The sequence below is a fragment of the Cottoperca gobio genome, chromosome 13 (assembly GCF_900634415.1).
Source record: "Cottoperca gobio chromosome 13, fCotGob3.1, whole genome shotgun sequence".
Classification (NCBI taxonomy): domain Eukaryota; kingdom Metazoa; phylum Chordata; class Actinopteri; order Perciformes; family Bovichtidae; genus Cottoperca; species Cottoperca gobio.
In genome coordinates, this window is record NC_041367.1 from 3,306,390 (window position 1) to 3,318,685 (window position 12,296).

Consider the following 12,296-nt stretch of genomic DNA (forward strand, 5'->3'; position numbering starts at 1 on the left):
CAACATACATGTGTAATGATGACGCCAGGGTCTCTCAAGTCGTCGGCGTCGTCTCAAGAGTCCGGACATACCAAACATGGAGAAGCAACGTTCAGATGTTACGCACCATCTGGAATAAACTTCCCTGCATCTCTCCAGTCTTTTGAATCAAGGATGAAGCTGTGCGCTGCCTTTTATTAAATCAATTAATTATAAATCCCTTGCACTGCACTGTAACTTTTATTTAATTCTATTCTAGCTTGTTTTTAGTGTTCTACTCTCTTGATGACTTGTATTTAATAGTTTATTTAAATGTAAATGTACTTTTATAAGGTATTTCTTTGGCACTTTGCTTCTAATGTTTTCTGTAAAGCACTTTGAATTGAATTGTGGAGATGTGTTATACAATTACACTTGCCTTGCCTGGTACCAGAATGTGTTGAGTTATTTTAATGTAGAATATAATATCAGTGTCACTGATTCGGAGCTGAACTACCCAGCAATTGGGAAATCAATTTCAAATATTAATAGAAAGGTCTCCATTTAGGATGACAACAGCAGTGCAGGTTCATTCATGTCCTTTATGCCCAGATGATGAGAATCTCCTCAGATCCCATCAATCATGTAGCCTTATTTTAATGTGGAATATAAATATCAACGGGGGTTACACACGTTTACTCGTCTCCTTCTACAAAGGTCAGTGGATTCTGTGTGTAGCGTTATAATACAGTTATTACCACAGCATAATATTACTGTAAATTGCCATAATCATGGAAAGAGTTCAGGTTCTGTGTTCAAACAAGACGCTGTAGGGAGATTTCAACTTTCTACTGCAATTGGCCCCCTCCTTGCAGAGCAGCAGAACTGAAAATCGTGATGGTGTCTCAGTCGTGCTTGTGAGCTCTGGTTTGGCTTACTGCTCCCAACACGGGCTTGTGTTGCCCGCTGGAGGCGAGGTTGGGGAAGGCAGGGAAATATGAGGAGCTCCCTATTTTCCTGTCTCTCCCCCCCCCCGCCCGCTTGCTGAAGATTTAGCCGCGGCCACCCTCTTCGTCCACACAGCAGAGAGAAGAAGTGATGGCAGGGTGAGGGCAGCCAACTGCACATTTGTCCTAGCCGAACTGCAGTCTAGAAAAGTACCCCGAGTTGAATAATTGTGCTCATTGTTAGATACAGCTCAATAATAAGAAATACAGGCATGTAGAGAAAGAGTCAGCATGTGTCCTGACTGTCATCCACAGGTCTGGCAGTCTCACCCATCCCGCACGGCGCTCTCCCTGACTCTTATTTATTTATTTTTCCTTGGTGCGCGTCCCCGCTGCGAAAGCCGGAGCACTTCTCGCTCTCTCCCCTCTTCACTTCGCTTCCTCTCCTCCTCTCGACAGCATCCAGAACTATAGCGCAACCGTCCCCATCACTCTTTTCCTCCCCTCCTCCTCTCTCTCACCACCAGATCTCTCTCCACTGCGTCTCTCACCCCTTTGCTCCCCCTACCGCCCCCCTCCGCCTCCCCAGCTCAGTCCCTCACTCCTCTGACGCACGACAGGGAAACGAACCCGAGGATAGAAAGAAAGGCAACATACAAAGCAGCAGCTGACCCAACCGTCGATATGATCCACAGACTCTTGCTACTGCACCGGACAGAGACACGGTCCTGAAACCGAGAGGAGAACACTCTCACCCGGCGACACTGTTCTTGAGCGCTCGCCCGGCCGGCGACGGCGGCGGAGGAGAAGGGGGAGGAGGAGGAGGAGAGGGGAGGAAGAGGAAGCGGACGGGCACAAGTCGAGGGCTTGCATTTCAAGCAAACTGCTTAGGAAAAAAAAAAAGAAGGGGAGAGAGTCAGAGTCACCGGAGAGCAAGAGTGTGGGAGATTGCATTCCTATCACGTCTTCATTTCTCCTCTGTTTTGCCTCAGCCTCTGAGAGAGGGTGAGAGAGAGAGAGAGAGAGAGAGAGAGAGAGAGAGAGAGAGAGAGAGAGAGAGAGAGAGAGAGAGAGAGAGATCTAACAAGATTCATACTAGTGGTCTTGTTTTCCTGATGCTGTCCAATTGCAGTACGAAACTAAGGTGAGTGTTTAAGCCATATTTGCCTCTGCTGGAGTGTACCATGAGGGAAATCTTATGCCCATATGTGTATATATATATATATGTGTGTGTGTGTGTGTGTTCATGTTCGTATTGGTGTCTGCATAGCCATGGACTTCAAAAAGGGACAACAAGCGTTCTCCATATCTCGAGGATAACGGATCGTAAGGATCCAGTCGACTGATCAATAACCGTTTTTTCTTTATTCACCGTTTTCCTGCCAATGTCACGACGGAAGGCTACTGCATTATGCTTGGCATGTATTTCAACAAGCGCTCTGCTCTCTCCGCTGTATTGACAGCGAGGGCTTTTTTGGGGGGGAAATTCAGTAAATGAGAGCGGGATTCTTTGGTGACTGGAGCTTGTTAGATATCATCGTTTCTCAGCAACTTAGTTTGCAATAAATTCAAGATTGGAATCTCTTAATAGGGCGTATTGAAATCGTCACTCACGGTGAGCTGCACTTTTAATTCATGTAAGTACCGGGCTGTGGATAATGTCCCCAGCTTGGTTATTTTGAACCCGTGGCTCATTCACATGCGCATCTCTTCCTCTCTCCCTCCTCAATGCCCTGCTCTCTCTTTCCATCTCTCCCTCTCTGTTTCCTCCTGTTCCTCTAACGGCTCGATCACCCCCCCGTTTCTTGTTCTCTCCTTCACAGCCCGGCATCGGACGGTGAGCGGGACGCACCGGGCAACAACAGAACACATCGCAGGAGGATATGTGAAGTTGGAATCCCACTAAACTAAGTAGGTATAGCACCCCATTTAACACACCCCAAGGGCATATTCTGTGGCACGCATTATTTTTAATTGCTAAATGTCGTTATTACGTATTTCTGACATCGCATCTGCGCTTTTTGATCTCTGTCATGGAAGCGGAATCAATACATCCTGGAGGATTACGCACGGACAGTGGAATGAAAACTGATTTTACAGCGAGGAGATCGTGTTCAAGGATCTTTTTTTTTTCTCCTTGGCGCGTTTTACTGTCACGTCTTTTTTGGGATTACAATATTTTTTCCCTCCTTTTTCTTTTTTGTCCTGCTCTCTGAGTTTTTGGTTTCAGCACCACGGACAGCGGCTCTGCTCCGGCAGACGGTCCCAGCGCATCTCTTCTGGATTTTCAGCACCCTTGTTTGAACGGACGGCGCTGAGCGTGCATGTATGAAAAGTCAGAGTCCACAGAAAAGATATTCAGGGTGTATGTCCGTGTGTGTTTGTGTATGTGGCTGTGACTTTTCCCCCCACTTAACACAATGGAGATACTGAACAGAATCTTCCATCGGCTTATTCAAAGCGACATTTTACGGACATTTACCTTTTTCTTTTAAACATTTTGTATTTGTCCTCTCTTTATATTATGTTATTTATTCCTAGGCCGGCCGGATCTACTAAAACACAGCCTCGTGAGATTCTCGGAGCAGCAGTTTCGCCCACTACGCTTTTCACTTGTGCCGTTGCTCCTCGAAAAAAACAATTGGGAAATCCAGATGAAGTTATATTGATTGTGCTTTTTTTTTTTTAGCAAATGGCAGATTTAATTTCAATGATTAAATGGACAGATGTCCCTATTCTTCGGGTGTATACGTGGGGCATTTAACCCCGGAAAACGCCGTGAGCTAACAGCCTCGGCTCTGACGTTTTCGGCACGTCGAAATCATTGGACCTATTGGACTATTCCCTTATATTTGACATGCTTTAACATCTTACACTGGACCTTGTATTTATTGGAGCCTTAGTGGCAGTGTTTGGATTATATTATTCTTTCAAACTGACATGAGTTATAGACTAGAACAGTATAAATACAGTGTGTGGAGATTCATTTAAACGAGATTGATCTTCAGCAAGTCCTTCGACAGTCCTCATCTCGTCCCACTAATGGTCACCTATTCCGTTGCTGTCCTATTCCTGCCACAGACCTTCAATGCATCTACTCTAATTTACACCGTGCTTTTCTGGACTCTCATTTACCAGAAGAGGGATTGAGGTCCCTGTTATGTAATACATAACGCAGGGGGACGATGTCTCCTCACCGCTAACCTCACCCACCTGCTGTTGCCTTCGTTTATTCACGGTGATAAGCATCTCTGAGGTGATTTATTGCGACCTTACCAGCACGTCTGCTGTATAATAAATGCATCCCCCCTCTATATACTGACGTTAACTGTCTGGATATAAAGATTTGTTTGCATTGCTGGGTATCATATTACCCATATAAAAGTGCTGGGTTTATGTTTAGCTTTGAAGCAATATTGCAACATTGAAAGTACAGTCTCCAATATCATTCTATTATTCATTAGCATTCATTTCAAAGCTGTATTCCAATGTACTGAAACTAATGCAGCATCCTCTCTGTCTCTCCTACCTCTGCCTGTCTGTCTCTCATCTCAAACTTCCCTTTGTGAGCTTGTGTTTTCTTCTTGTTGTATTCCCTCCTTCCCACCCATCCTCTTTCCCTCTGTTCTTTGTTGCAGTGCTGTGAAGTGGCTCTGTCCCTGGAGCCAAAACTTCATCCCCTCGGTGTCAGCGAGGATGCTGTGGGTTACCTTGCTGAGCACCATAGCCTTAGGATGGACCACCCCGATCCCACTACTAGAGGACTCAGAGGAGATCGACGAGCCCTGCTTCGAGCCTTGCTACTGCGAGGTCAAAGAGGGCATCTTCCACGTCCACTGTGACAGTAAAGGATTTACAAATGTCAGCCAGATCTCGCAGATATGGAGCCGGCCCTTCAAGCTCAACCTGCAGAGAAACTCGATGAGGAAGCTTTACTTTAACAGCTTCCTCCATCTCAACAATGCCATATCCATTAACCTGGGTAATAACGCCTTGCAAGATATCCACGCAGGAGCGTTCAATGGCTTAGGAATACTCAAACGGCTGTTCCTACATGAAAACAAACTAGAAGTTTTCCGGAATGACACTTTTCTGGGGCTGGAGAGTTTAGAGTATCTCCAGGCGGACTACAATGTTATCAAGCGGATTGAAAGTGGTGCATTCCGGTACCTTCACAAATTAAGAGTGCTGATACTAAATGACAATCTCATCCCCGTGCTCCCGAATTATATTTTCCGGTCTGTGTCGCTCACACATCTGGACCTGAGAGGAAACAGACTAAAGACATTGCCGTATAAGGGCATGCTGGAGTACGTTGGGAGGAGCTTAATGGAAATCCAGCTGGAGGAAAACCCCTGGAACTGTGTGTGTGAGATTGTCCAGTTAAAAACGTGGTTGGAGAGAATCCCTTATACAGCCTTGGTTGGTGAGATCACCTGCGAGTACCCATTCCACTTACATGGGAAAGACTTACGGGAAATCAAGCGCAGTGAGCTCTGTCCGCTGCTCTCCGATGCAGAGATTGAGGCCAAGCTGGGAATTCCCCAGGTCCCATTCAGCAATGAGAACACATGGCCTACTAAACCTTCCTCCATGCTCTCCTCCTTTCACAACACAGCCTCTTCTGTGGAATACAGGGACAAAGTTGTTAAGCCTACCAAACGACCTCGGCCCACGAAGAACCCCCCAACCCCTCGTAGCTTCTACCCAGGCATCAACCAGGCCCCTGTTGCTGGCTACCAAACAAGGCCTCCCATTCCAATCATTTGTCCAGCTGGATGTACTTGCAACCTTCACATCAACGACCTGGGCCTAACAGTGAACTGTAAAGAGAAAGGCTTTCACAACATCTCTGAGCTCCTGCCTCGGCCTCTCAATGCCAAGAAATTATATCTCAGTGGGAACCTAATACAGAAAATCTACCGTTCTGATTTCTGGAACTTCTCAAGTTTGGATTTACTGCATTTAGGAAATAATCGGATATCCTACGTCCAAGAGGGCGCCTTTATCAACCTGCCAAACTTGAAAAGTTTATATCTGAATGGGAATGACATTGAGAAACTCACCCCTGGGATGTTTCGGGGGCTTCAGATGTTGAGTTATCTGTACTTTGAGTATAATGTCATACGTGAGGTACAACCTAACTCCTTCTCCCTAATGCCAAACCTCCAGCTGGTTTTCCTCAATGACAACCTGTTACGCTCCCTCCCCAATGACGCCTTTTCTGGCACCAACCTTGCACGCCTCAACCTCCGCAACAACTACTTCCTTTCCATGCCTGTGCGAGGTGTTCTGGAGCACCTGACCTCCATCGTCCAGATTGACCTCCACCAGAACCCCTGGGACTGCTCCTGTGAAATCATCCCCCTCAAACAATGGCTGGAAAAGCTCTCTTCTGTCATTGTGGTTGGAGACGTCATCTGCAAGACACCTGACTTTGCTTTTGGGAAGGACTTGCGTTTACTGCAGGTTGAAGTCATCTGCCCTGAGCTCAAGTATTCTTCAGGCCCCTCACCGGCCCTGCCAGGTGGGGATGACCTCACCACGGGGAGCTCTGACATGGGGGAGGCAGGTGGCAGAGGGGCTGTCCCACTGTCTGTCCTCATCCTCAGCCTACTCATCCTCTTCATCTCTGCTGTGTTTGTGGCTGCCGGGCTTTTCGCCTTTGTTCTTCGCCGCAGGAAGAAGCTACCCTTCCGGAAACGTTCTGAGGTAGATCTGACGGGGATTCAAATGCAATGCAGGATTTTTGAGGACCCACCAAGGCAGAGCTATGCTGGTAACACTGGCACACCAGAGAAACCGACAGCCAGTATGCACACACACACTCACACTCACACTAGTCACGCACATGCCCACGGTCACGTTTATGATTACATCCCCCACCCTGTGACTCAGATGTGTAACAACCCCATCTATAAACCTAGAGAGGGGGAGATAGCAGAGGAAGACAGAGCGCACTTTTCAGAGAAGAAAGACAATGGCAGCAGTAGCAACAGTAACTACAGAACCTTGTTAGAGAAAGAGAGAGAGTGGACCCTGGCCGTCTCAAACTCTCAGCTCAACACTATCGTCACAGTTAACCACGCCACGGCTGACATGGCAGGATTTCATGAGAACGGAGGGCTCTGTCCAACAGTTATTGACAGTCAGAGGCCGACGCCGACAGTGGGCTTTGTAGACTGTTTGTATGGGACAGTGCCCAAACTAAAGGACATGCATGTGGCGCATGCGCACCCTCCAGGCATGCAGTACCCGGATTTGCAGCAGGATGCACGGCTGAAGGAGACATTGCTTTTCACGGCGGGGAAAGGCTGCTACCCCGACCCGTCCCAAAGCGATTACCTCGAGTTAAGGGCCAAACTTCAAACCAAGCCGGATTACCTCGAAGTCTTGGAGAAATCTTACCGGTTTTAACATCTCCAGCCCATGGGGAGAAAAAAAAACAAAATCAACACATTCACTTTGCCACCCTCGAAAACAAAAATCACCCAAAACCAATATCAAAAAAACAAACAGCATGATATAAAATAAAATATTATATTACAGTTACAACAAAGTCCCCCCCCCTCAAATCACTTTGGAGGAGAGGCCATTCTCAGATATTTCAATGAAGTGCCTTTTTTTCAGAGTAGCCAGCAATGTCAACAGCCGTTATTTTTATAATATATAAATATCTCTATATGCCCAAGAAAGAGCAAAAGAGGAACGAGAGGGGCACCGGGGAATGACACATACAACACATCCTAAAAACACATCCGTCACTAAAACCCCTTTTTATGGAGTTTCCATGATACGAAAGACGCACGGGAGCTGGACGTCTCCCTGACTTGGGGGGGTTTCCCTTCTGTCTCTTTTACCCCTGACTAGGATGTACAAACACCCGGAGGCCGTGCACATAAAGTTTGTAGGAAATGATCGAAAGAGAGAAAAAATACATTATATTAAAACAAAACTGCAGTTTGCTGCATGCACTTGCTTCAGTGCAGGAAGTGAGGGGATTTACTCAGAACTATCACATCACATTATGAACAGAGATACTGCAACGCATTTACAGTTCAGTGTTCTATTTAATTTTTATATCTTATTAATATGGTTATTACTATTAATGAGGACTTCTGTCTATATCAGGGTGCTTCTCGTAAAAAGGACGCGCCGACGCACGGATGGTAAAACATTTGTGAATATTATTATAAGACAACGCTCAAGGTTTTCTGGATATTTCCATGCACTTTGTTGACCCCCCCCACCCCCCTTCCATTGCTTCTGGATTCCCCATCGTCACCCACTAACGGCTTTGTAGGAGGCACTTTTAATGTTTTCTCTCTCACAAAGATTTCCAAGAAAAATGTGCATATATTTATTCTGTAATTTCAGTGAAGAATTTAATTGTAACGGTAATGTTAAATCAATGTATAGTGATTATGCGTCTGGTATAGCCTTCTTAATAAAAACAAACTCTTCAATCAAACGATGAAAGGGTCGATGCCACGGGAGCCTGTGTGTGGAGCACTATTGACAGCTGTGTATTTGGTGTCTTGTTAAAACGGCATTTCGAAGGTGTGGCCAACCATCATGAGGTAATGCTGCTGGAGATGGAGGAATAGCTACTGAACCAATAGAGTGCTGGACAGGTAGTGGAGGGCAATAACATTTAAACTCAGTTCAGCTGCTTTTTACTTTTGGATTAGTACCAAATTAATTAAAGTTAAAAGGTCAATTAACAATTTTTCTTTCTGGGAAATATAATGGCTTGTTCTGTCTGTTGGTAGTTTGTCCTATGATCTTCACCTGCTGGACATCATAGTGCACTATTTTCTATTCCCCACGACATAAACGCTACTAGTAATCTGAAGGTACAGAAAACGCAACGCCAGAACAAGACAAACGAATGCTGCTGGTTTCTGGAGTGGATGATATGACAGGAAATACCAAATCAGCGAGGTGCGCTGAGATCTTAATTATCTAAATGGGTATTGGTGATGCAGGCTAATGAACAGAAATTGAGAAGGTGAATGGAAATGTGATTGGAAATCGCTCTTTGGATTTGCGCATCTAATTTTTGACTCCCTCCATAGTAGCAGCGTGGATTCAGTCCACTAGAGGGGGATAACAATGCGACGGGAGTCATTAGGCAACTACTAGATTGGATGCAGTTGTAATGTAATGCACAAAAATGTTTATCTTAAGAGATCATCATGTGTCATATTGAATTATTTTGAAAATATATATATATATATAAAAACCTACAAGTGGCATAAGATACTTTTATTCATTCCAGCGCAGTTTCATCTGTTTTATGCCTTTTTATTTTTCTTTATTTCGACCAATTGTCGAATTAAAGCAGGTCGCTCTCGCTGTATAAGCAAAAGAAAACATTATTTTCAAAAAAGAAAACAATCTTGAAAAGAGTTGACTTTTGCTTTTAAATATTTCATTTTAATTTTTTAATTTTGCTGCATTAAAATCCCTAATGGTAAATTAATCCTCAATAGTCTCTACCACAGCAAACTTTAATTGCTTAACTTATTTTGCTGTGATTTTTTTGATATGTTATGTTTCCTGATCCAAGCCTGATTCATTTTTTGGGACCAAATAGTACAAGCAGACAAAAAAAAAAAACCAAGATTGAAGCAGCTGTTGAGTAAATATGGTGTCGCGGTACACTTCATCATAGTGCTATTTCCTTTTCTCTTTCCCAAGGTGACACTTTTAATTGGGGAAACGTTTGATGCAATCTTGATGTCTATGAATTTGTGAATATCAATGGAAAGGAGGGTGCATTTCTGTTTTGTTTAAAAATGGGCATGATATGCAATTTGCTTTGATTTCAATAGGTTTCCTTGGAGTGATGATCCTCATTTGCAATTTGGGTGTTATAGTTTTTCATATGTGTCAACTTACACTAAGTGGAAGATATGTAGCAAACCACATACTTCCCTGTTAAATGGGAAGGCCCTTAGCTAGTTTAGAGAAGTCATCACAGGTATTGATCATCAATGATCCAGTCTATAAGCTTGCATAATATGAAACATTTTACCCTGTGTTGTATTCATTGTTTCATTTCTTTGACAAATATTGTTGCTGAAAGGAGAGGAGGGTCATCTTAATATAAAGCCTTTCTAAGCATGGTAGCATTATGTCGAGGCTCTTTTGTTTTCTACTCGCAGAACGTTTCACAATGCTGTACCCCCATATTCTGCTGCCCCACCTCATTTGTCTCATTTTCTTTTTTTACTTTATCACTTTAACACACATGCACACACACACACACACACACACACACACTGAGACATCTACACACACACACACACACACACACACACATACACGTTAAGCCTTCCTTTTCCCTGACCAAGAGGTTAGACTATATGGTCAGCATTTTAAGTGTGCACTCAGTTTGATTAAAAACATAATGCATTACTCTGTTAACCCCATCCCTCCCCATCACCCCCCCCCCCCCCCAAATGAATAAATAAATAAAGTTTTGGGATCATTGATGATTTTTGCTAGAGTCCCATATCTTGGTTACCGTTCATCCTCCGCTGCTGTCACACCCGTCCACACAGTGAGCGCTGGGCTCTGTCCCGTTACACCATGCTGAGTGGCTTCATCCCAATAAATCCTCTTGTTATCCTGCACTAATATCTCCAACTGATTTCATACTTTGGTGAAATATTAGGGATTGAAGGTTGGCTAAATGTTTGTGTGTGTGTGTGTGTGTGTGTGTGTGTGTGTGTGAAATCTAAACATTCACTGCTTGTTTGAATCTCTCTCTATTCAGTCAGTGATATTTGAATTTCGCAGTGGAGTTAACCTTTCCCTCAACATCTCTCTTGAGGTCTGTACGTTGGCAAGACTTCAGCACGGTAAATGCAGTGTGTGCTTTTCTTTCTGTCCTTGGCTTTCTTCGTATCTCTGTCCCTGCGACTTCTTTTTCCTTCCCTGTCTTTGTCTGACTCTCTTGTGTCTTCCTCTCTGCCCTGATGCTGAGTTTGTACTGTGATCTATTTTGTTTCACCAGCCTTGAACTTCCCTTATGCCTGTTGACCTGGGGTCAGTCAATACTCAAGTTACGTTGTGAGAATGCTCGGCACACTTCCTCTTCACTCATTTATCCCAAATGAATATTAAACATATAATCCAGCAAAGCACGCTTATTAAAACGCACGTAATGACACATAATTCAATATCAATTTGCTGATTTAAACCTTAACCATGACATCGCTGTTTCAAATGAGCTCTTTTAGGCGATATAAGATACTATAAGCCTGTTAGGAAAGCTTCAGGAGGCTCTCGCACCAGCTCACAATGCACTATAAGTAAATGTACATGTATGATGTATGTGTAGTGTTGACCTGGATGTGATGTGGATTACAGGCACACCCCAGGGATGTGGTTTCATGTGTGGTGTTATGTTGTCCTCCTCTTCATTTTGCTCAGGATATGTTTGGGCCTCTGGTTGTTGTTGTTGTTGTTGTTATGTGCGTGCGCTGCATAGTGGAAGAGGGGTGCTGTCAGTCAGGGCACCTACTGTACGTGTGTCCGATTGTGCTCGTGCAATGTGAAGGCGAGGAAACGCCAGACGGACAGATGTACCTGTTATTGTGGAGGCGACATGTCTGCTTTGTTTGTCGGTTCTTTTTCTTTCCCCCTGCCCTCTCGGTGTTTGTTTGTTGACGGGTATTTGAGAGTCTTAATTAGCTCACACATGATTTGGAATGGCAGCACGGCATGAATAGCGAGAGGAATAAGAAAAAAAAACTGGGTGGAAGGGATCAGCAGTATTGATGAGAGGAAGAGCACAGACAAGCGGCTTAGAGAAGGGTGAGAGAACATGGAGTTGTCAGTAGAGAATTGTGAAGGATGTGCCACTTAGAGAAAGTAGGGATTCTTTGTGCTTTTCTTTGTCACTGGAAGAATCTGTAACTGTCCAATTAGCCAAGCTGAGAGACCAGAGCAGAAAGAGCATGTTATTAAGGCACAGAGTGGGGGTTGGGACCACTTATATTTTTGCATTATGTATAAGTGTGTATGTGTGTGTGTTGTGTGTGATATGCTTTCTCTGGAAACAGGGAATTATCTCCAGTTTGCTGAAAAGCCAATCTGTCTCTGACCACGGTGCTGAAGTTGCAGTATACTGCAGGTGCTGCATACAGAAAGGCACGTTCCACTTTTTGTGCATGCGTATTTGTTTGTGAGTGGTGGAAAATGTGGGGAAGGCTCTGTTAGCTGTGTCTGTGTGAGTGTGTGTGTGTGTGTGTGTGTGTGTGTAGGAGCTTATTTGAGTTTTGTGCGATTATGCTGATGGCTCAACTAACTTTTCTTTGCAGTGTAATAAAATGCTGTGTATATCTTAGTGCAAAGACAGAGGAGAGTGCAGTTTTTCCT

General features: G+C 44.4%; 1 protein-coding gene across 1 annotated transcript; it reads left to right on the top strand.

Moving 5' to 3' along the window:
* The first annotated feature begins 1,190 nt into the window (after positions 1-1,190).
* slitrk3a (SLIT and NTRK-like family, member 3a) lies at positions 1,191-10,378 on the top strand. Its single transcript, XM_029446903.1, has 3 exons — positions 1,191-2,049; positions 2,729-2,816; positions 4,544-10,378. The coding sequence occupies exon 3, from the start codon at positions 4,602-4,604 to the stop codon at positions 7,320-7,322; it is 2,721 nt and encodes a 906-aa protein (XP_029302763.1). The 5' UTR covers positions 1,191-2,049; positions 2,729-2,816; positions 4,544-4,601; the 3' UTR covers positions 7,323-10,378.
* Positions 10,379-12,296: the final 1,918 nt, after the last annotated feature.